Source organism: Crinia signifera, chromosome 3, assembly GCF_055691185.1.
Source record: "Crinia signifera chromosome 3, ASM5569118v1, whole genome shotgun sequence".
Classification (NCBI taxonomy): domain Eukaryota; kingdom Metazoa; phylum Chordata; class Amphibia; order Anura; family Myobatrachidae; genus Crinia; species Crinia signifera.
In genome coordinates, this window is record NC_139219.1 from 35619160 (window position 1) to 35643930 (window position 24771).

A 24771-nucleotide genomic window follows, 5' to 3' on the forward strand; every position below is an offset into this window, starting at 1 on the left:
AGGTGATCCCAGGTGAGTGAAGGGAAGGTGAGGGTCTGAGTCATCAGCCGGCGCCCGGCAGGGGGAGTGGCCACAAGACGCAGGTGCACACCATTTCATCATTATCTTTCTGTATATAACACGTGTATGTTCACCCATATCACTATATGCTATCCTGTTCTTGATAAAAGTCTTAGCCGACTGAAACGTCGATAAGGAACCCACAGTTTGGAGTCTCATTCTTTCATACCAGGACCCTTGAGTGCCGCCTTACCAGCCTACGTTTGTATTTCAGTATCCCATACCTTGGAGGGCACCGGGGCAAGTATCCACTGGAACCAGGGAGTGCCGGCCTCACCCACTCGTATGCTATATATATATATATATATATATATATATATATATATATAGACAATATACAATAGAGGTCACTCACAAGATTTTCATGCTGCACGGCGGCAGACTGGCAATAATTATCACAACTGACGCAAGTAGTAGTGAGTCAACGTTTCGGGCTGGTCGCCCTTTATCAAGACATGTCTTGATAAAGGGCGACCAGCCCGAAACGTTGACTCACTACTACTTGCGTCAGTTGTGATAATTATTGCCAGTCTGCCGCCGTGCAGCATGAAAATCTTGTGAGTGACCTCTATTGTATATTGTCTACATTTCCTGCCGCCGTGCAAGGACAGAGGGACACCCAAGTCTTTGCCAGTATTGGATTGAGTGCCAGGATTTTCCTTCATATATATATATATATATATATATATATATATATATATATATACATATATATTCCAAATGTGTGGATCACACTCTCCTCCAATAACACTGCAACTGCCGGGGTGCCAGCTCAGGTGTCCCAGATTACTCCAGTAGACCAATATAGCTTGCAGAAAAAATATGAGGACACTCACCGGGCTTCTGGTTTGGATATCAAATACTTTTTAATTCATTTCCATCAATTTTATCATAAAGTGCAATGTGCATGACAGTGGGCCATGGGCCAACGTTTCGGTCCACCTCTGGACCTTTTTCAAGGCCCCCACTATCACCTCCTAAAGTGCATGCAGTTTAAGGAGATTAGATGGTCCGCTTTTCTACCCTTTGTGGTCCGGAGATGGACCGCGGTCCGTCAGTTGCCGGTCCCTGGTCTATATAATAATCCACACCACTAAAACAATGAGAAAAGGGCGTGAAAACACCCCCTTCTGTCAAAATAATGTAAATATATAGGCCCATATACAGGACCATCTTTCACACTGGGCTTGGTGGGTTACTGCTTGGGGGCCCCACAAACATACTGTAGGGACCCCAGAGTGGCCGGTATCCCTCCTCCCCCTGTCTTCCTCCAGTGGTCGCACTGAATGTCATGTGTAATGTCATCACGCCCGATGTTATCAGTGAGGAACGCCGAGAGATGAGCCACCGCCGCAACGGACAACACAAGAGATCAGAAGACAGAAGGCAATAGGAAGGTTTTGCAAAGGCTGCACGGTGGAGGCACAAAGGGCCTGATTCAGACCTGTTTGCTACGCAGCATATATTCCCTGCCTAGCAAACAGGTAATCGCCGTCCTGCCATCCTGATGAACGTCAGCACCCCTGCCGAGCGGATTCCCACATTTGCATGCGAGTGGGTGTGTAGGCTTACTCATTCCCTAGCATGCGGTCGCACTGGCGGAAAATCATTCGATGATCGCTCATCATCAAATTATTTTTCTGCCGTTCGTAATGAAGGGTCAGCCTGGTCTGATTATTCATTTCCACGCTGTCATCCGAATTCGGAGCGGGCGCTGACATCCCCTGGTTCCTGACCTCTGCCTGCCCCCCTCTTTCCCCTCACTGAACAAACGCCGGTACTTGTGTATTATCTGGGTGCCCGATTTTTTTAATCGCAGGGCAAAAAATCGCTTCGCATCACATCACGTGCAATCATATCGCATGCAATGCGATGCAACGCGATTGGCCCGATTTTTAATTGTACAGGCACCCAGATGCCTGATTAGTATGTTAAATGCCCCCCAGACCCGATTTTTTATTGTACATCCACCCAGACGGGTAATTACTATGTTAAATGCCCCCCCATTGTTAACGCCACCCCACTATCAACGCCAACCTGAAGCGTGGCGAGCGCAGCGAGGGGTGGCGGTACGCATCCTCCGACCTTTTCATACCCCACTATCCACGTCGGCGCGGAGTTGATTTTGTATAGCGTGGCGAGCCCGAAGCGTGGCGAGCCCCGCTAGGGGACGCGGATTACTTCACATATATTCTGCGTGTGCTCGCCCATCTTCGGGTGCAGTGGCTCGCTGCGCTCGCCACACTATATAAGATCAACTCCACGCCGACGTGGATATTGGGGGTATGAAAAGGTGGGAGGACGCGTACTGCTGCGCTCGCCACGCTTTGGGTTGGCGTTGATACTGGGGTGGCGTTAACAATGGGGGCGGGGGGCATTTCACATAGTAATCACCCATCAGGATGGGTGTACAATTAAAAATCGGGTCTGGGGGTGCACTTAACATTGGAATCAGGCATCAGGGTGCCTGTACAATGTAATATTGGGTATAATCGCATCGCATCGCATGCCATTATAATGGCATGTGATGCGACGCAATATTAAAATTGTATACTCTGCCCGGGAAAGCCGGAAATCGGGTCCCATCGCATCGCATGCCTTAATTAGTGGCATGTGATGCGATATATCGGGCACCCAGATAATACACAAGTACCCAAACGCCTTGGTGAGAGTGAAAATCGCTGGAGGGTTTCGCACAGGGAGTTTGAACATGCGGGGCGACCGAAATCGGCCCGAAACGATCTGATCTGTATCACCCCCAGAGTGTAGTTATGTACGGCCTGTATAAGGGCAACCAGCTGGGTAGAAGTTATGTGGATGTTAATGCAATTTAATAAGCTTGTCTAAAAAAGCCATATCATTTCTCCCAGTTTCTCCTGCAGTGTTTGTACAACTCTTTTGCATTTGTATTACATTGAGTTGTGATTAGACTTAATTGTTTACATGATGATGTAATATATTTGCACCTGATTGTAGAGTCTACAAGTTGCCTTAACCTGGTGCCGACTGTAGGGACTGGTGCAACACAAAAGCACTACACAATATCAGTGCACTGGGAAGTCCAGCGAGCCGGTGCAGTGTGTCTCATGACCCGGTAGGTGGCGCTGTCCCGTAAGCCATGCCATCCTGTTGGTGGTGCTGGTGAAGTTGGCTGGCTGTGATTGCAGGGCAGGGCGCAGGGTGCTGCATATGCAATGTGTGCGCTGCTGGCTCTGCTGCTCTGTGCATGGCAAAGGGGGCGAAGTGCTGAATGCTGCTGCTGCTGCTGGAGGAGTAGGAGGAGGAGGCAGCTGGAGGAGTAGGCAGAACTGGGAGCACTGTGCTTCTGCTGCTGCTGCTGCTGCTGCCGGCTCAGTCTGTCTTCCCTATAGATCAGCTGTGCATCCCACAGCTCGCATTTCCACCCGGCCACTCTCCTCCACCGGACTGGGATCGCGTCCACGAGCCGGCTTTATTTCCTTGCATCTCCCCCACTGTGGAGGTATAAATGTGTGGACATGGCAGGGGCACAGCCAGGGGTTCACGCGCTGCAGCTCAAACGTGTCTGCGTCTCTGACACCTTGAAGAAAGGATCCAAGTGCATCAAATGGGATGATGTGAGTATATAAATATATATATATTCTCATGTACATATATGTATGTGTCACTTGTGTTGCCTGGATGGGAGTCAGTCACCCATGTGCTGCATCTAGCCCTTTAAACTCACCTGTGGCCAGGTATAGGGCATGGCACCATGTGCAGTCAGTGGGGGTGAGGTACCATGTGCCTGGGGTTCTAAGCAATCAGTGTGGGCACAGCACCATGTGCACTGGGGCTAATCTGCACCCAGTGCTGGGGACATAAGGGTCACTCTGGGCTTTAAAGGGCTGGTCTGGAGGAAATGAATGGGCTGCTGTCAGTAACAGCTGGTGGACATGCGATGTGCTCAAGTGGCTAGGGAAGAAAAAGTCAGGTCCATCAATCTGATTTTATGCTGCACAATGGACATTCCCTATGCCAGGGTCCCCATCGCTGCATAAAAAGGGTTAACAGACTGTAGAAGTGATTAACTCCAATGACAATCCCTTGGTATGGGTTTTTTTTTCCAACAAGATGACTCAAAAATCAGGATATAAATATTTCTCCAGAGAGCGTAAGGTCTCCGCAGCCCACACTGAATAAGGCATCTTGTCACATGGAAGCAGTGACAAGTGGATGGGGGTGCAGTAAATCGCTGTTTCCTACAGACTGTACTGGCAGTGGGGCTGTAGGATGCAGGAGACAGGTGGCTTCATGGTGAGTCGGTATTTGAGGTGTACCGGAGACACATCCATTGAGTGACAGCTGTCACCTCGTACTGTATCCCCAAGTGTTTAATGAACAGGTACTGTCGTTACAATGGATTACAGACGAGCTAGGCAAAGGCACAGTCACTGGATTGCACTTGGCCATTGCTTGATACAGCGAACAGGTGGCTGTGTATACAGTGTGTTAGCTGTTCTGGAACAGCGCGCCTAATTTCTATATATAATCCTGCACTTTCTGTGTAGCTCAGCCACTTCTCTCTACCCAATGAAGGACATGGAAATAGCCCTGTTATTGCAACTGACCATCGAGGTCCACTTACAGTTATGTGGGGTACACACCAGGACGATATGGCCCAAAACGAGCCAATTTAGATACAATCTCGACCGATTGTATGTAAATCGGCCGTGTTTTGGGCCATTTCGCTGCCCTTTTGATGCGATCCCAATCCAATGCGAGTAGGTCGGTCATTTCTGAGATCCTAAGATCTCAGAAACGAACATTGTAGTGGGTGGGGGTTGCGATCGGATCGCGATCACATTAGGGGCATTTTCGCGGCGGGTCGGCGGTGCCGTCAGCTCGTGAGCGGGTTGTACGTTCCTGCGACGACACACTCACGAGCACCATCGTCCTGGTGTGTACCGGGCATTACATTCGGCTGGAGTCGTGCTCCGAGTATAGCTCCGATATTCACTCACGTTCCATTATAAGTCAATAAACAAAAACCTCAAATAACTATGATGGGAAATTATTAGGGTCAGACTAGATTGGCCGAGTGGTTCTTATCTGCCATCAAATTCTATGTTTCTGTTATTTTTCAATAATTTTTTTTTTTTTTTGCTTTAGAAGACAGACTTGGTTAGTACTTTACCGTCCAGGTAGTGGTAGATTATAGTGTGCCGAGCATAGAACAGTACACTTTACACTTAGACGCTGTCCATGTTGACATATGTCGACATAAACACCCAAAAAATGTGAAACACTCGTGTTAACCTGTTAACTGTCGATCATATCCCGTGTCTATCTTTCCTTACTGTCTATCTAGATCAGGGGTGGGGCATAAGTGGCCCTCCAGCTGTTGATGAACTACACATCCCAGCATGGCTTGCATCAGATTCAGCATGGCCAAATTGCAAAACTAAAGCAAAGCATGCTGGGATGTGTAGTCCATCAACAACCGCTTATTGGCCACCTCTGATCTAGATGCTGTGAACTATGTTAAGGTGTCTAACTAGATGCGTTTGACCAAGAGTGGTCGACCATATGCCGTATTATAGGGGTTCCGGGTGACCCATCGGAATGCCATGATTATTAGTGTTTGGATATGATCCATAGGTTGCAAAGCAACTGATACTGTATATACATGACGCCTGAAATTCTAATAATTCCTTATTGAAGCGTTATTTTTCTACAAAGTCGTATCTCTTGGTGGTAAAGTCAATAGCTCGTTAGAAACAGTTAAATATTTCCACCTCTTATCTTTTCATGTGACCAAAGTGCTGTAAAAGCCGAGATGATAAGTGCGACTGGCGGCTTTTTAAAATATTTCTGAGATATACTCCAAATGCGAAACCGTATACAGCACCTGAGAAGCCTTTCATTAGCAATGCTGAAAGTCCATTGTATATGTTCCGGCATTACACTAGTTCCCATAGCAGGAGTCCGTGACAGTGTGTGTTACAGTGTGTGTTATAGTGTGCGCATTCTGTGTAGCTGTGTATACTAATTGAGGACTATATGCATAGTTGTAACCAGCTACTCTCCATTTATCCTCGCACATACACACACACACACACACACAACAATCTATATACAGTATATACATACTGCTTAGTAGGAAGTGAGTGGTCCGAGCCTGACAATAAATAGCTGAGTATATATTTGTGGACTAAGCGGTCCCCTTCTATATGTTGATCGTATGTAGTGTACAGTATGTTGTGACTATAACCCTGATTGTGATAATATACGTGTTGATAGTAATAGGCTAACAGTAGGAAATGAAATCAATCAGTATTTTATTAAACTCTAATTAGTCCTGGTATAATCTCAGGAAGACCCAGGACTAATAAGTGTTTAATAAGAAAGTGATTTATTTTGTCTCCTACTGTTAGCCTATTATTATCAACACGTATATTATTATATTATTCAGATCTGATCGCAGTACAAATTTGTTCTCAAAATGGGCAACACCATGGGCACTGCAGGTGGGGCAGATGTAGCATGTGCAGAGAGATTTACATTTGGTTGGGGTGTGTTGAAACTGAAATCAGTGTAAAAATAATGCAGCCAGTATTTTCCCTGCACAGAAACAAAATAACTCACCCAAATCTAACTCTCTCTGCACATGTTACATCTGCCCCACCTGCAGTGCACATGGTGTTGCCCATTTTGAGAACAAATTTGTACTGCGATCAGATCTGAATAAGGCCTAAATACTTAATATTTTTTCAGTGTGTCCAAACTAGGCCCCTTAGGTTATATAACGTTGATGCACCACCTCACACATTAGCTTACAATCATCCTCTCTAGAGCACACCCTATAATGTGATGCTGCCTGCATGACAAGCTATGATGTCACAGGGTAATCCCTCAGTCCCAGCCTATCACAGAGAAGCATCTTAATCAGCACCATGGGCAGCACTGACTTTGATGTACCCTTCCTCTGCCTGTTGCCCTTTCCTCCTCTACTTGCTCCACACAAGGGGCCTGGTTCAGATCTGATCGCTGCTGTGCGAATTAGAGAGGACTGCGATCAGATAGTCACCGCCCAGACAGAGTGATAATAAGCCCCATGCAAGTCTCTGAATGCTGATTGGAATGCTGATCTGCATATTCACTCACCATTGGATGATTTTCCCAATCTGTGCAACAGTGCATTTCTCTGATCCTTCCACAACTGTTCGACAGAGACAGGCTGATGGAGACTGGCGCTGATGTCACAGCCCCTCCCTGAAAATGCCTGCATCTTTTCGCACCCAGAAAACAGTCGGCTACCAACCACAAATGGCGACTTCCTGTAAGTCAAACTGTGTGGGGGGGGGGTATTGCAAATAGATTAATCTCTGTTTTTGTCACTGTTTGGCATTGCGCTAATCGATCCCCTTGTGAATTAGCACAACAGCGATCACTTCCGAATAACCCCCAAGGTCAGAAGTGTTTATATGTGGATTAGAACACATAGGCCCTTATTCAGATTTGATCGTAGTACAAATTTGTTCTGAAAATGGGCATAACCATGTGCACAGCAGGTGGGGCAGATGGAACATGAACTGTATAGAGAGAGTTAGATTTGTGTGAGTTATTTTGTTTCTGTGCAGGGTAAATGCTGGCTGCATTATTTTACATTATTTTACACTGCAATTTAGGGTACTTGTGTATTATCATGGCGCCCCCAATTTCCAACATTGTACAACCAAAAATCGCGTTGCATTGCATGCGATGCGACCGATTTTAAGTCGTACATGCATCCAGATGCCTAATTCCTATGTTAAATGCCCCCCAGACCCGATTTTAGATTGTACACCCACCCTGATGGGTAATGACTATGTTAAAAGCCCCCCATTGTTAACGCCACCCCACTATCAACGCCAACCCGAAGTGTGGCGAGCGCAGCGGTTCGCATCCTACGACCTTTTCATACCCCCACTATCCACGTCGGCGTGGAGTTGATTTTATATAGTGTGGCGAGCGCAGCGAGCCACCGAGCCCGAAGCATGGCGAGCGGACGCGTAATACTTGTGAAGTTATGCGCGGGGCTCGCTGCGCTTGCCACACTATATAAAATCAACTTCACGCCGAAGTGAATCGTGGGAGTATGAAAAGGTCGTAGGACGTGTACCGCCGCCCCTCGCGGGCTCGCTGCGCTCGCCACGCTTCGGGTTGGCGTTGATAGTGGGGTGGCATTAATAATGGGGGGGCATTTAACATACTCATTACCCATCAGGGTGGGGATACAATTAAAAATCGGGTCTGGGTGGGCATTTAACATTGAAATCCCGTCGCATCACATCGCATGCCATTATAATGGCATGCGATGCGACGCGATATTAAAATGGTACACTCTGCCCGGGAAAAGCCTCAAATTGGTCCCATCGCATACCTTAATTAGTGCGATGCGATGCGATGGGCGCCGCGATAATACACAAGTACCCAATTTAGATTTCAGTTTCAACACACCCCACCCAAATTTAACTCTCTGCCCCACCTGCAGTGCACATGGTTTTGCCCATTTTGAGAACTAATATGTACTGCGATCAGATCTGAATAAGGGCCCTAGACCCGTGTCAGTGACCCCTAATAGTTCTTTTTTTCCAGGCCACCTGTGGATCTTTAAAATGTGTAATTACTGTGTGGAATAAATGCATTTAAAATGTAACAGTTCCAAATACACAACTGCAACAGCCAGGAGATCTGGAGAACACAGCTCACGGGTCCTTGGTGCCCACATTAGCCACAGATGACCTTGGTCACCCATCGGCTTGCTTGCCTGAAGATCCTATAGTATGTGTTTTCTTCTTAAAATCCGCTTCTGCTGGCGTTGCTTCCTCGCCCCTGCCTAAAATAGCACAATATGTTCTTCATTTTCACTATTTGTTTGCCTTTAGTGCGGATCGCATTGGTTTGAGGTTATATGTTAGTTGCGCACAGATGTGGTTGCCTGTTGGCATATGTACATGTTTGGAGGTTTAACTTGCTGTAGGTGCTTATTATACGACCGTTGAACAGTGATACTTTTGTGATGTCCTTGTGGTTGTGAATAGTGTGATCTTCCATTGTTTTATACTCCTCAATATTCCATGTCAAGAATTCCATGTCAAGAATTCCATGTTTGTTCCTAGAATTTTGTGCAGACCTGTGCAATGAAATAGCAAAGTCAAACACAGAATGCTAAAGAATGTGTTTTATAGGGTTCCGTTGAATGTTGTTGTTATGTTGTAACCATACAGTACGGACTTATAAGTATACGTTCATATCCAAATCACATGACAAGTGGGCGGGGCGGACATTGAGCAGATCCTAGATATCCTGCTTTGTACTTTGCGCACCCACAAGCTTTAGCGCTTTCCCACTCTCACTGTACATTACTTGTAAAAGGAAATAAAACCACTATTGGAAAATGAATGACTAAGGTCTAACAGAGTCGGAAGGTCGACAAAAGCATTAAGTCAACAGTCGAATGGTTGACATGAGTTTTTCGCATTTTTTCCCCGAATTTCGACGTAAGTCGTCATGGACACTGTATGTATCATGTCCCCGTGTATGGCTTGCTGCACTCGCCATGCTTTGGGCATTATATTCTCCCTCCATGCCCTAGTAGATGGTAGGGTATGAAATACCACCTGTCGCCACATGTCGGCTCAAAAAAACGTGAAAAACTCATGTTGATCTTTTAACTATTGACCTTCAACTTAATGCTTGTGTGGACCTTATGGCCATGTCAACATATTTTATATGTCGATCTAGTGTATGTCGACCTAGCGTCATGTTACTTTCACCGTATTTAATGTTCCTATTTGTATCTAAAGCAGTCAACTGAATAAACACTAAACCAGGGGTGAAAAAAATACAATTGCAACAAGATTTTTAAGATATGACCTGAAGTGGCGCCCTGCAGCCTGAGTGTCTGTACTAATCCCTGGTTATCACCCTATAACCACAAAAGATACCAAACATACAAAAAGTGGGATGTTTCCAAATTTCCGGCGCAGTACTTGAGTACAGGTGAGTCTGAAAGTCCCCAGAAATCTTCACAATTTTCAATTAGTAGTTCTCAAAAGAAGAGAAGAAGAACGGGATCAGTTGTTATACTGATTCATATTATATAAATTGTTAATGAGGCTTATACACAGGATAGACAGATGGGCGTACCCCACTCACGGTAAGTATGGCAGTGTACAGGCACGTAGCGGTTTCTTTCGACCTGGTCCTCTGATCTTCCTTTTTTCTGTGATTTTTCTCCTTTGGATGTAGATGTCTCCACTCGGTAAGTTGTGTAAAATATGAAAATGAAAATTCCGGATTAGTGTATGAGTCAGTAGCGTAGTATAACACCCCGTGTGATCTGGAAAGAAGCTAGGTGGTCGTACCTTACTCACCCAAGGAAAGAGTAAGATACATATATAAAGGTATCTTTATTTGGTGTATCAATTAGATCCAAAATAATAGGTTGTGCGTACCGCACTTACGTGAAGAAAAGCTGGGTATATGCCCGTAGCGTGTTCTTGTATTCACTGTGTATCCACTGTCCTCATTAGAACCCCAAGGGAGTTTTTTCTCAATAGGGATGTGATGAAAATGGATAGAAAATTGGTATCAGTGTCCAAATATATAGTTGAAACAAAATCTATTTAGAATGACACCACATGTGGTTTTGAAGGAGAATAGTGATCGTACCTTACTCACCCAAGAACAGAGTAAGATACACATATAAAGGTATCTTTTGAGGTGAAGATTTGAAAGATCCAAGTTGTGATAAATAAATTGTGCGTACCGCACTTACGTGTTACAAAGCTGGATATGTGCACGTAGCGTGTTCTTGTATCCACTATGTGTCCATAGTTACCATTGGAGCCAGTTTTTTTCTCAGCATCAATTCAAAAGAAATGGTGATAGGACAGTATTAGTGTCTAATATATAGTGTTACTGTAGTAAACAGATAAGTGGAAACCGTAAAGTTTAAATAAGTGAAGGTACTGGATGGCGTACCGTGACTCACACTGTGATGAGTAGGAAAACACCCAAAAAGGTTTCTTTAACAGGAAGAGAAGAATTGCACCACCTTTCGTGAATATGTGGATAAGTGGAATTGTTAAATACCCAGAGTTTATGCAACAGATGAATGATGTGCGTACCAAAACTTACACATTTGTAAGTATAACACCTCCTATCGGGGTTTCTTTATAAAGATGGTAATTTTTCCAAAGAGTTGTTCTTAACCACGAGGGGATGATATTCTTAAAAAGTCTTTATTTATGCAGTAGAAAAAATATATAAAACATCCTCCATCCCAACAATGGAAGGGTGTGTACAAAGTCCCAAAAATTAGCAGCAAGAAGAACAGTCCAAAAAAAGCTTTAACCCAAAAAACTTTTTTAAAAAATTTTAAAAATTAAAAAAATTAAAAAAATACATACAATCAGTCCAAAAGGTATCCGAGATGGTGAAGGAAATGATGGCTGCTCACTCTCCACAGTACTTGTCGACGCGTTTCGGTGTCTGGGAACACCTTTTTCAAGACATGACTGTGGTGAGTGAGAGTCCATCTATTTATACCAAGAGCAGCCTATCACATCAAACAGGAAGTGAGGTTCACATTAGACTTCCTGTTTGTATAAATTCTTAAAAAACACAACAAATGGTAACTTTATATAAAATAATCCATTACATAAACATACATGAATGTATAAACACAGTGCGTTGTACAATATTCATCTTATAGCACATATTCATTTCATTCATAAGAACGGTTGCCATGACAACGCGTATCACGTTTCCGGGATATGCCGTGGAGGCATGAATGAGAAAATCTTTCATCCAGATGAAATGCTCTAAATAATGTCCGTTGGATGACAATGCATCCAGTGTTGATAATAGGAGCATAAACCCCATAATACGTGGTGAACCGCTGAACAGGCAGTATGACTTCCTGGTTTGACGGTGTATGAACCGCAAACTACGGAAGCCGCAATGGGGAAAAAAACTGAAAAAGGCAAAAGAGCTGAGAAAAAGAATACATCGCGTCAGCGACCCGCGGGCTTCCGGTTGCTGGACCGCATACTATGGAAGTCCAGCCTGGTCAGACGCCGTCATATCCGGGAGTTGGACCGCATATTTGCGGAAGTGTAATGACGCCGGACTCTTCGTGATGTTGTCATGGCAACACGTTTTTCTGCAACATATAACAGAAAGAAAGAGCTTTATATACATGAATTTGCAGTTAAGGAATCAGCAATAAGATATAGGTGGAATGACCGTATTAGCAGATCGCGAGCTGAAGTGGTATTTAAAGAAACCACTTCAGCTCGAAATCGCTATTTAAACCTCCGGGTAATAAGGTTCTACAGTTGTAAATTAAATTCATCTCTGATTTTGCTAAGGAGGAGGTATTATCATTAGAACGAATATTTTTGTTAACCACCTTCAATCCACAAAAAGACACAATCTCGGTCGGGGAACAGTTATGTACATTCTTAAAGTGTGCCGATAGTGCATGGCATTCCAGGCCTTTTTTGATGTTTCTAATGTGTTCCCCTAGCCTTATTTTTAAGGCCCTAGTAGTCCGACCGATATAATGTTTGTCACAACTGCATTTAATGGTATATACAACATTCTTTACATTGCATGTTATAAAATCTTTTATATCCATTTTGTAGCCATTTATCTCGTATTTAGTTATTTTATTATTCCCGTCACTTTTAATATTCTTGCACCCAATGCAGCTACCACACCGGTAGAAGCCCTTTGAAGTGATCCTTGTCATAGGTGGTTTGTTGACATAATTGCTCTTAACTAAACTAAATAATAACTAAATACGAGATAAATGGCTACAAAATGGATATAAAAGATTTTATAACATGCAATGTAAAGAATGTTGTATATACCATTAAATGCAGTTGTGACAAACATTATATCGGTCGGACTACTAGGGCCTTAAAAATAAGGCTAGGGGAACACATTAGAAACATCAAAAAAGGCCTGGAATGCCATGCACTATCGGCACACTTTAAGAATGTACATAACTGTTCCCCGACCGAGATTGTGTCTTTTTGTGGATTGAAGGTGGTTAACAAAAATATTCGTTCTAATGATAATACCTCCTCCTTAGCAAAATCAGAGATGAATTTAATTTACAACTGTAGAACCTTATTACCCGGAGGTTTAAATAGCGATTTCGAGCTGAAGTGGTTTCTTTAAATACCACTTCAGCTCGCGATCTGCTAATACGATCATTCCACCTATATCTTATTGCTGATTCCTTAACTGCAAATTCATGTATATAAAGCTCTTTCTTTCTGTTATATGTTGCAGAAAAACGTGTTGCCATGACAACATCACGAAGAGTCCGGCGTCATTACACTTCCGCAAATATGCGGTCCAACTCCCGGATATGACGGCGTCTGACCAGGCTGGACTTCCATAGTATGCGGTCCAGCAACCGGAAGCCCGCGGGTCGCTGACGCGATGTATTCTTTTTCTCAGCTCTTTTGCCTTTTTCAGTTTTTTTCCCCATTGCGGCTTCCGTAGTTTGCGGTTCATACACCGTCAAACCAGGAAGTCATACTGCCTGTTCAGCGGTTCACCACGTATTATGGGGTTTATGCTCCTATTATCAACACTGGATGCATTGTCATCCAACGGACATTATTTAGAGCATTTCATCTGGATGAAAGATTTTCTCATTCATGCCTCCACGGCATATCCCGGAAACGTGATACGCGTTGTCATGGCAACCGTTCTTATGAATGAAATGAATATGTGCTATAAGATGAATATTGTACAACGCACTGTGTTTATACATTCATGTATGTTTATGTAATGGATTATTTTATATAAAGTTACCATTTGTTGTGTTTTTTAAGAATTTATACAAACAGGAAGTCTAATGTGAACCTCACTTCCTGTTTGATGTGATAGGCTGCTCTTGGTATAAATAGATGGACTCTCACTCACCACAGTCATGTCTTGAAAAAGGTGTTCCCAGACACCGAAACGCGTCGACAAGTACTGTGGAGAGTGAGCAGCCATCATTTCCTTCACCATCTCGGATACCTTTTGGACTGATTGTATGTATTTTTTTAATTTTTTTAATTTTTAAAATTTTTTAAAAAAGTTTTTTGGGTTAAAGCTTTTTTTGGACTGTTCTTCTTGCTGCTAATTTTTGGGACTTTGTACACACCCTTCCATTGTTGGGATGGAGGATGTTTTATATATTTTTTCTACTGCATAAATAAAGACTTTTTAAGAATATCATCCCCTCGTGGTTAAGAACAACTCTTTGGAAAAATTACCATCTTTATAAAGAAACCCCGATAGGAGGTGTTATACTTACAAATGTGTAAGTTTTGGTACGCACATCATTCATCTGTTGCATAAACTCTGGGTATTTAACAATTCCACTTATCCACATATTCACGAAAGGTGGTGCAATTCTTCTCTTCCTGTTAAAGAAACCTTTTTGGGTGTTTTCCTACTCATCACAGTGTGAGTCACGGTACGCCATCCAGTACCTTCACTTATTTAAACTTTACGGTTTCCACTTATCTGTTTACTACAGTAACACTATATATTAGACACTAATACTGTCCTATCACCATTTCTTTTGAATTGATGCTGAGAAAAAAACTGGCTCCAATGGTAACTATGGACACATAGTGGATACAAGAACACGCTACGTGCACATATCCAGCTTTGTAACACGTAAGTGCGGTACGCACAATTTATTTATCACAACTTGGATCTTTCAAATCTTCACCTCAAAAGATACCTTTATATGTGTATCTTACTCTGTTCTTGGGTGAGTAAGGTACGATCACTATTCTCCTTCAAAACCACATGTGGTGTCATTCTAAATAGATTTTGTTTCAACTATATATTTGGACACTGATACCAATTTTCTATCCATTTTCATCACATCCCTATTGAGAAAAAACTCCCTTGGGGTTCTAATGAGGACAGTGGATACACAGTGAATACAAGAACACGCTACGGGCATATACCCAGCTTTTCTTCACGTAAGTGCGGTACGCACAACCTATTATTTTGGATCTAATTGATACACCAAATAAAGATACCTTTATATATGTATCTTACTCTTTCCTTGGGTGAGTAAGGTACGACCACCTAGCTTCTTTCCAGATCACACGGGGTGTTATACTACGCTACTGACTCATACACTAATCCGGAATTTTCATTTTCATATTTTACACAACTTACCGAGTGGAGACATCTACATCCAAAGGAGAAAAATCACAGAAAAAAGGAAGATCAGAGGACCAGGTCGAAAGAAACCGCTACGTGCCTGTACACTGCCATACTTACCGTGAGTGGGGTACGCCCATCTGTCTATCCTGTGTATAAGCCTCATTAACAATTTATATAATATGAATCAGTATAACAACTGATCCCGTTCTTCTTCTCTTCTTTTGAGAACTACTAATTGAAAATTGTGAAGATTTCTGGGGACTTTCAGACTCACCTGTACTCAAGTACTGCGCCGGAAATTTGGAAACATCCCACTTTTTGTATGTTTACTAAACCAGGGGTAGCCGCCAACTCCCGTCCTCGAGAGCTACCAACAGTTCATTTTTTCCAGGTATCCTTACAGAATCACAAGTGAAGTAATTAGCTTCACCTGTGGATCTTTTATAATGTGTCAGTGAGTAATGAGTGCACCTGGGCAGCAGCTAGGTTGTCTGGAAAATGTGAACTGTTGGTAGCTCTCGAGGACTGGAGTTGGCAACCCCTGCACTAAACTGTATCAAGACCACAGATTACGGAAATGGAAAATGGTATGTGGAAGAATGGCCGATGGTAACCATGTGGTTGTTCAGAAGCCTGGCACACTAGGGGGTCATCCTGAAACTGTTGATAGGTTCATAATGTCAACATCTGAAATGTCGTTGCTATGGGAAATGTGAACAGGTTAGGGTTAGGCACTGGGCATTATGGGTAGGGATTACTCACTGGAACACTGCAGCATCAATGGACGGCTACAGAAGTGGCTTTCTCATGGCTGCTGGGACCTGGAGAAAAATGCTGGAGCCTCTGCTGCTTGTAGGAGGAGTCAAGAAGCCACAAGACCACCGGGGACTGGTTGTCAACAGTTCATCATGTTGACATGTCATTCCTGGTAGAAATTACAAATGTTAAAAGGGTCACTGTCAACAAGCTGACAGTGTGATCTGGGCGACACGATGACCGTCAACAGGTCATAACACACACCCCACCACACACCCCTGCTTTTTCTTTATAATGATAACAAAATAATTTATTGTGCAATTGTTCTTTGAACTTTAGGGACATTTTAAGGGACATCTCTGTAAATCTTGAAGGTACAGTATTATCTCTTCAATATAGGAATAGTTGACATGTCAGGGCAGTATGGATGGTGTAATGGTTAGCATTACTGCCTCACAGCACTGAGGTCATGGGTTTGCTTCCCACCATGGCTCTAACTGTGCGGAGTTTGTATATTCTCCCCGTACTTATGTGGGTTTCCTCCGGGTGCTCCGGTTTCCTCCCACAATCCAAAAATATACTGGTTGGCTAATTGGCTCTCAAGAAATTAGTAGGTAGGGAATTTAGATTGTAATATAGATTGGAAGCTTCACTAGGGCAGGGACTGATGTGAGTGTTCAAATATTCTCTTTAAAGAGTTGCAGATTATGTGTGCGCTATATAAGAAACTATTAATAAATAAATAATAAATGTATGAATCTATATCAAAGTCATTATCATTTTCGCCCAGCTTGACTGAAACTCAACAGCCGGAATTCAATGTTCCGGCTGTCGTGTATTGGAAGGGGATACAGTTCAAATCCCGGCGGTCGGAATCCCGGCGTTCAAAATCCCGACGCCAGAATCCCGACCGCCGAAATCCTGACACTTTCTCCCTCCATGGGTGTCCACGATACCCATAGAGGGAGAATAAATTAGGGGGGTGGTCCACGTCCCCCCTTGTCGGGATTTTGGCGGTCGGGATTTTGAACGCCGGGATACCGACCGCCGGGATTTCATATCAATCCCTTGGAAAGTGGCCGTGTCGGCAAAAACGTCCGTGTATTGTCGAAAAATCCGACAATCTGCAGCCGTTTCCGACAAAACCGATCCGACTTGTTTTAGTCGATCTGTTTTGTCGGAATCTGCTTTCAATGTTGTTGGAAACGGCAGCATTGAATAGGCGAGGGATGCTGTTTCCCCAAGCGAATACAGCGAACGAGAGTGAGTACCCCCCTATATCAGCAAGATAATTTGGGATAGACAGATGTCTATTGGGTACTGTGTGTTCCTGTGCTCTCTGATTTATTCTGCTAATTGCATCCGTGTATTTTTTATTCTGCCCACTCTTCTCATGAATGCCTGGTCTGTAGTTGCAGGATTATTTAGGTACTATTAGGCACAGATTGTTGATCGTAGTGTAACATTCAGTCCTTTTATTTTATAAATGTGTTCTGTCGCACACCCTCCCCCTATATACGGCACTGCAGACACTTTGTGGCGCCTTAGAAATAAGAGATAATAATAACTCACTGATTGCTGATGTGGAATGTTAGTTGATACTGAAAATTACATTTTTTATTTACGGCTCATATCTGGTGATTTGAATATTGCAATTTAATGGTCCGGTAATTTATTGGTGTGCTCCTCCAATCATTAAATGTATGCATCTTAGCATATCTCCAAACATTCCAATTTGTACAGTCTGGATGGAGATCACCCCGTGTCATAAATGCCTCCTATAATACAGCAATAATGTATTTAAAGGCTACCACATATGTTATTTTATTATAGGCCTACCCATATACACATGGCTTCATTCACAGGAAAACTGATTTTAATTACACCTTTCAGCAAATACAGGACTCACATTTGTCTGAAGCAACTCGCAAGTGTAATCTGGAAATCCAAAACCGTTCTCTACAGAGCTTGGATCTGTCTGTATGTATATGTAGATGTTTGCCAAAATGTCACTATCACTGGTACTGGCAGGGGCTTATGCTTCATTTATTCTGGGAGTATCCTAAGAGGGCGGTTATGAATAATGAATTCTTTTTGTGAAGATTTAGAACAGAAATAGCCTGGACACCAAATGTTTTCCACGGCCCCGGCAGCTAATGTCCCGCCACTGCCCCTGCAGCTAATGTCCCCCCACTGCCCCTGCAGCTAATGTCCCCCCACTGCCCCTGCAGCTAATGTCCCCCCACTGCCCCTGCAGCTAATGTCCCACCACTGCCCCTGCAGCTATTGTCCCCCCACTGCCCCGGCAGCTATTGTCCCCACCCACTGCCCCGGCAGCTAATGTCCCCCCCACTGCCCTGGCAGCTAATGTCCTGCCACTGCCCCGGCAGCTATTGCCCCCCCCCACTGCCCCGGCAGCTAATGTCCCCCCCACTGCCCCGGCAGCTAATGTCCCCCCCACTGCCCTGGCAGCTAATGTCCCCCCCACTGCCCCGGCAGCTATTGTCACCCCCCCACTGCCCCGGCAGCTATTGTCCCCCCCCCCCACTGCTCCGGCAGCTAATGTCCCCCCACTGCCCCTGCAGCTAATGTCCCCCCTTGCCCCGGCAGCTAATGTCCCCCCACTGGCCCGGCAGCTAATGTCCCCCCACTGCCCCGGCAGCTATTGTCCCCCCCCCCATTGCCCCGGCAGCTATTGTCCCCCCCCCCACTGCCCCGGCAGCTATTGTCCCCCCCATTGCCCTGGCAGCTATTGCCCCTCCCAATTGCCCCGGCAGCTATTGTCCCCCCCCCCACTGCCCCGTAAGCTATTGCCCCCCCCCCCCCCCCCACTGCCCCGGCAGCTATTGTCCCCCCCCCGGCAGCTATTGTCCCCCCCCCCACTGCCCTGGCAGCTAATGTCCCCCCCCCACTGCCCTGGCAGCTAATGTCCCCCCCCCCACTGCCCCGGCAGCTAATGTCCCCCCCCCACTGCCCCGGCAGCTAATGTCCCCCCCACTGCCCTGGCAGCTAATGTCCTGCCACTGCCCCGGCAGCTATTGCCCCCCCCCACTGCCCCGGCAGCTAATGTCCCCCCCACTGCCCCGGCAGCTATTGTCACCCCCCCACTGCCCCGGCAGCTATTGTCCCCCCCCCCCCACTGCTCCGGCAGCTAATGTCCCCCCACTGCCCCTGCAGCTAATGTCCCCCCTTGCCCCGGCAGCTAATGTCCCCCCACTGGCCCGGCAGCTAATGTCCCCCCACTGCCCCGGCAGCTATTGTCCCCCCCCCATTGCCCCGGCAGCTATTGTCCCCCCCCCCACTGCCCCGGCAGCTATTGTCCCCCCCATTGCCCTGGCAGCTATTGCCCCCCCCAATTGCCCCGGCAGCTATTGTCCCCCCCCCCACTGCCCCGTAAGCTATTGCCCCCCCCCCCCCACTGCCCCGGCAGCTATTGTCCCCCCCCCCCACTGCCCCGGCAGCTATTGTCCCCCCCCCCACTGCCCTGGCAGCTAATGTCCCCCCCCCACTGCCCTGGCAGCTAATGTCCCCCCCCCCACTGCCCCGGCAGCTAATGTCCCCCCCCCACTGCCCCGGCAGCTAATGTTCCCCCCCACTGCCCCGGCAGCTAATGTTCCCCCCCACTGCCCCGGCAGCTAATGACCCCCCCCACTGCCCCGGCAGCTAATGTCCCCCCCCCCACTGCCCGGTAGCTAATGCCCCCCCCCCACTGCCTGGTAGCTAATGTCCCCCCCCCACTGCCTGGTAGCTAATGTCCCCCCCCCCCACTGCCCCGGCAGCTAATGTCCCCCCCCCCACTGCCCCGGCAGCTAATGTCCCCCCCCCACTGCCCCGGCAGCTAATGTCCCCCCCCACTGCCCCGGCAGCTAATGTCCCCCCCCCCACTGCCCCGGCAGCTAATGTCCCCCCCCACTGCCCCGGCAGCTAATGTCCCCCCCCCCCACTGCCCCGGCAGCTAATGTCCCCCCCCCACTGCCCCGGCAGCTAATGTCCCCCCCCCACTGCCCCGGCAGCTTATGTCCCCCCCCCCCACTGCCCCGGCAGCTAATGTCCCCCCCCACTGCCCCGGCAGCTTATGTCCCCCCCCCCACTGCCCCGGCAGCTAATGTCCCCCCCCACTGCCCCGGCAGCTAATGTTCCCCCACTGCCCCGGCAGCTAATGTCCCCCCACTGCCCCGGCAGCTAATGTCCCCCCTTGCCCCATCAGCTAATGTCCCTGGAACGCCAAAATGAGCCTTTAGATTTCCAGTTCTTAAAATGGTTATACCAAGGAGTGGATTGCTATTTAGGGCTATTTCACACACTCCGGCTCCTGCCGGGCGGCGAAACCCTGCACGGCCAGGAAGCCATACCGCACACAGAAGTTAATAATGGACACAAATGTGTCCATTCACACGGGTCGGCCACTGCCCGGCCGCCCGGTTGCAGCCGGATCCCACCACTGAGTGCGGTACAGCATCCTGGCCGTGCGGGGTTTCGCCACCCGACAGGAGCCGGAGCGTGTGAAATAGCCCTTACTGTTTTCAAAATTAAGAAAGGGAATTTTCCCTCTGGTCCAATCAGCACAGCCCCCACCTGGCTCAAATTGATTGTATATATTTGTACTAGAAAGAATATTATTTGATGTTCTGATCTCCTTGTTCTGTTTCGCTATACCTCTGAACGCTTTGGGTTTTGTTCTTTATAAAATATTTTTCTTATGTGAACGGATTCTACGTCTCATTTTGAATATACACAAACATCGGATGCATGAAGAGTGATTTTCTCACATTTTTAATAGTATTTTAACAAACTGTTGAAGCCATTGGGTGATATTGTATAGCACACTCCGATAATAATCGGGGACCACTCCTGTTGCTCGTACAGTACTTTGAGAAACTGCTCACCTGTATAGATGACCTGAAATTCTATGATGGGTCAGTGATTGTTCTCTGAGCCTCATCAGTTTGGGAACACACGCTCAGCCAGCAAGTCCAAAACCTTATTAATGAGAGTGGAATAAAGAACGGCTGGATTACGTGGCACTATCCAAGGGTTCCTTACACAAGGCTGTGACTTCCTGATCACTACTGTGGGCACTGCCATGACAGCCTTTGTATTACTGAGGTCAAGAAATGACTGAGATATTTAAAGTGTGACTGCTTAAATATATTCAGCTGCATATCATATATCCACTTGCGATGTACAAAGGACTGTCTTGGGATGCAGCTTTGACATATCTGCTGGATCCCATGCCAGTGGTCCCATTATACGTGATGCCACAACCCCGGGAGACTTTTCATATAAGCTGTCCCGGCCATAATATCACCCACTGGCTGATCAGCACTGGACAGGGCCCCTGGGGGAGCAGGGACCACCCCAATAAAGGGGCTTCTCCCATTCAGGGCTGAAGCCCGGGGCTGTCCCAGGCACCTTTGGGCAATGGGTGCCAGGCTGATAAATAAAAAATAACATTGGGTACTGTCATACTACTAGTCCCAGCAGGCCTCCACCGCAGGGACTTGTAGTCCCACCAGCATGACCAATGCAAACATACATACTCACCTTGCCACATGCTCCCAGTAGGTTGGTCCCACTTGTCCGGTAGGAGTCCAAGGGGTTAAATAAAAATGCATTTCCAGAATCCCGCCCTAGAAGAGCCTCATCTGTATATAGTCAGATGCGATTCTTCCCAGAGACTGAGGGAAATCCCAGTGATACCTGTTAGTCACCTGGCGTACGGCCACCAAAGGCTACCCTTCACACTGTCCATATGTAAGGGGACCCCACTCATGCACACAGTATACAGCGCACATCCGAATGGGTCTGAATCGGGCACAATGTGTCAAAACAAATCATATGTTTAATCTAATGGCCATTTAGATTTCATATTGTAATACCCTATCCCTCCTCCTATCCCTCCTCCTCCTAGCCTATCCCTCCTCCTCCTAACCTCTTTTGCTCCTCCTATCCTGCCTACCCTACCCCTCCATCCGTTCCCACTTATCATATTGTTTTTTGTTCGTCCACACACCTCCTTTTAGTCTGTTAACTCTTATGAGCAGGGCCCTCCTTCCTGACGTACTCACCCTATCTCTTTACCTCACCAGTGCTCCTGCCCTGTTCTTCTCTTCCTCTACTTCATCTTCAGTCTCCTCGACAATTTTGACACCTACTTCAGAACTGATGCTGATTTTAGTTCTACCAGCTATACCCCTATTTATGCTGTATTTTTCAACACACCCTGTACTTTACCTTGAAATTTGTTTTGTTTGCTATGTACGGCGCTGCGGACATTTTGCAGCGCCTTATAAATAAACGTACTACTACTACTACTAATGACATATTTGTGCTTAGTCTCAAGAATAGCGACAAGATTTAGCAAAATGTATTTGTTTTATTTATAAACTGCTTGCCTGCACCAGATATGTAATTACTGGCTACAGAGAAGAATGCACATCTGCTCATAATATAAAAAAGAGATGTTTTACACTCGTACGGCTATTTCACACACAGCAGATTTGTCCGCCCGTCCATTTACCAGCAACGGCTTTGTGCCGTATGTTATGTTAAGGCCGGATCAACTTGAACTGTTACCGCGAGGTGGAACATGGAAAAGGCATGAACGCCGTTCTAGTCAGTGGTCATCATAGCTGTAACACGGCGACTGTGACGTGTTTGTACCATGTTTGTGCTGTATGAAAACCCTAATGTATTTTGTCATTTTTATTGATGTGAAACAATTGGAAAAAAGGTTTGGTATTTGTTCATGCCTCCGGCATTAGAAAAAGCCGACATACATGCGATGAAATGAGATGCGGTGGGATGCATAAAAAAGCAATGCTAGATGCCGATAGTGACCCCAGTTCATATTATGCCACATTACAGTGGCCTCTGTACATTCTATGCCACATTATAGTGACCTCAAGTTCAAATTATGCCACATTACAGTGCTCCAGTTCATATTATGCCGCAATATAGTATCTCCATTTTATATTGTACCATAGGGGGGGGGCGGTCGCAAAGAAGTCACTTGCGGGCTCACTGCACTCACCACGCTGCAGACTCGGTGGCTCGAACCCACAGGTTCTGTTCTCCCTCTATGGTGGTCGATGGACGCATGTCTTTATTCAGCCTTAACTACTATGTAACTATGTAAGAACTTCATAAAGAGGCAGCAATGTTTGTTTGTTTTTTAACCTCTGTACTGGGAAAAATTAGCTTAGCCCCCCCCCATCAGTCCACTGAGCTCCACCCCCTGTCTTGATTGGCTCACCGCCTGCCAATTCCCACAGCAGGGAGACCCATTGATAGGTGCAAACCATCGATAGTGTACTCTCCCCTTCCTTCTTTTGTTTCATACCATTGACCTTAACCATTGATGGTTAACCTACGTATGGCCATTAGTACACCTGAACACAAGTAGGTACCTGTACACCAATAAAAATGGATGTATTTGGTAAATTAAACAAGCATATGAAACCAGTGAATACATTATCATTTCAGTCATCTGCTGGTTTCTTGGCCTTTTTCAGGCTCTTGGCTGTGGTCAGAGACTTGGGCATGAAACCGTTCTGATGAGCTACTATACAGTCAGAACAGCAGCTGTGTCCATATCACTCTCTGCCTGGCTGACGTGTTATTTCATATATTGGCTTGGCGGCTAAAGAGATGAAATGGCAGTTAAAGTGGAAGAAGCAGCAGTCATACGTTATAATGGCGTCTATAATCAAGTCAAAAATGTAAAAGGTCATAGTACCAACAATACAATAAATGAAAAACTACCATAGTATTTGATCATTTTGAAAAATTGATTTAATCTGCATCTGCATAGTTGTTGATCTAAGGAGGTCATTACTGGGGGGGAGAGAATGACTGCTGAGATCAAGAAGGCTTTAACAAGCAATGGTCAATGGGGCTAATTCAGGTCACAAAGGATCTGTCCCCTAAAGCGCAAAGTATTATCATTTATTTATATGGCGCCACAAGGGTTCCGCAGCGCCTGACAATACATAGGGGTATATTCATTGGTGCCGGCGAGCCTCTGACAGCAAATAGAGTATTCAAGGCGTCCCCTTCACTCGCTGTTCTTTTCAGCGAGGTGGAAACGGCTTGTGTGGGCATCAAAACAACGGGGCTCACCACAAAATGCAGGGGGCTCGCTGCATTTATGGTGAACCTCGCCATTCCGGGGTATCTTTCCCCGGAACATTGAATACAGCGACCATCCGGCGAGGGGGTTAGACGGCGAGGATGGCTTGTTTTTGCCGATCCTCGCTGAAAACAAGCCATCCACGCCGCACAAACCCCCTCACCGGCCGCATTGAATACCGCCCATAGATGAGCACGAACCAAGAAAAATAACGAATTACAGTACCAAATTAGGACAAGTACATGGCAGTTAAGGACAGTTGCATCGGGGACAGGACACTGACACAATTGTCATGGTGGCAGAGCTATATTCTAAAAAATAGAACATGAGGAGAGAGGGCCCTGCTCGTGAACATTTTAAAGTGAAGGGGCAGACCATCAGATGAGCGGCTTTCAGGACGGCTTTGCAAAGCACTCCACTATGCAATGCCGTCCTCCCCGATCTATCGGCGCCAGGCAGGGGGAAAGCCGCTCAGTGTGTATGCGCTGAGCGGCTTTCCCCTCCATACACGCTGGGCATAGTCGCCCAGTGTGTATGGACCTTAAGAGATTACAGTCTGGAGAAGACTATTGAGTGGGTGAGGGTCTTTGTAGCATCCTGGGTGAGGTCTGACCCTGAAA

At 46.0% G+C, this 24771-nt stretch overlaps 1 protein-coding gene across 3 annotated transcripts in view; it reads left to right on the top strand.

The window, feature by feature from the left end:
* The first annotated feature begins 3242 nt into the window (after window positions 1-3242).
* The window catches only part of PLCB1 (phospholipase C beta 1), a 632132-nt gene continuing 610603 nt past the window's right edge, over window positions 3243-24771 (top strand). The window contains exon 1 of one of the 3 annotated variants that reach the window (XM_083175630.1): window positions 3243-3656. In XM_083175630.1, coding sequence (XP_083031756.1) covers window positions 3558-3656 — 99 coding nt within the window. In that variant the 5' untranslated portion in view covers window positions 3243-3557. The remainder of the gene's footprint in view (window positions 3657-24771) is intronic. The other 2 variants (XM_083175632.1, XM_083175631.1) reach the window with 2 other exon arrangements.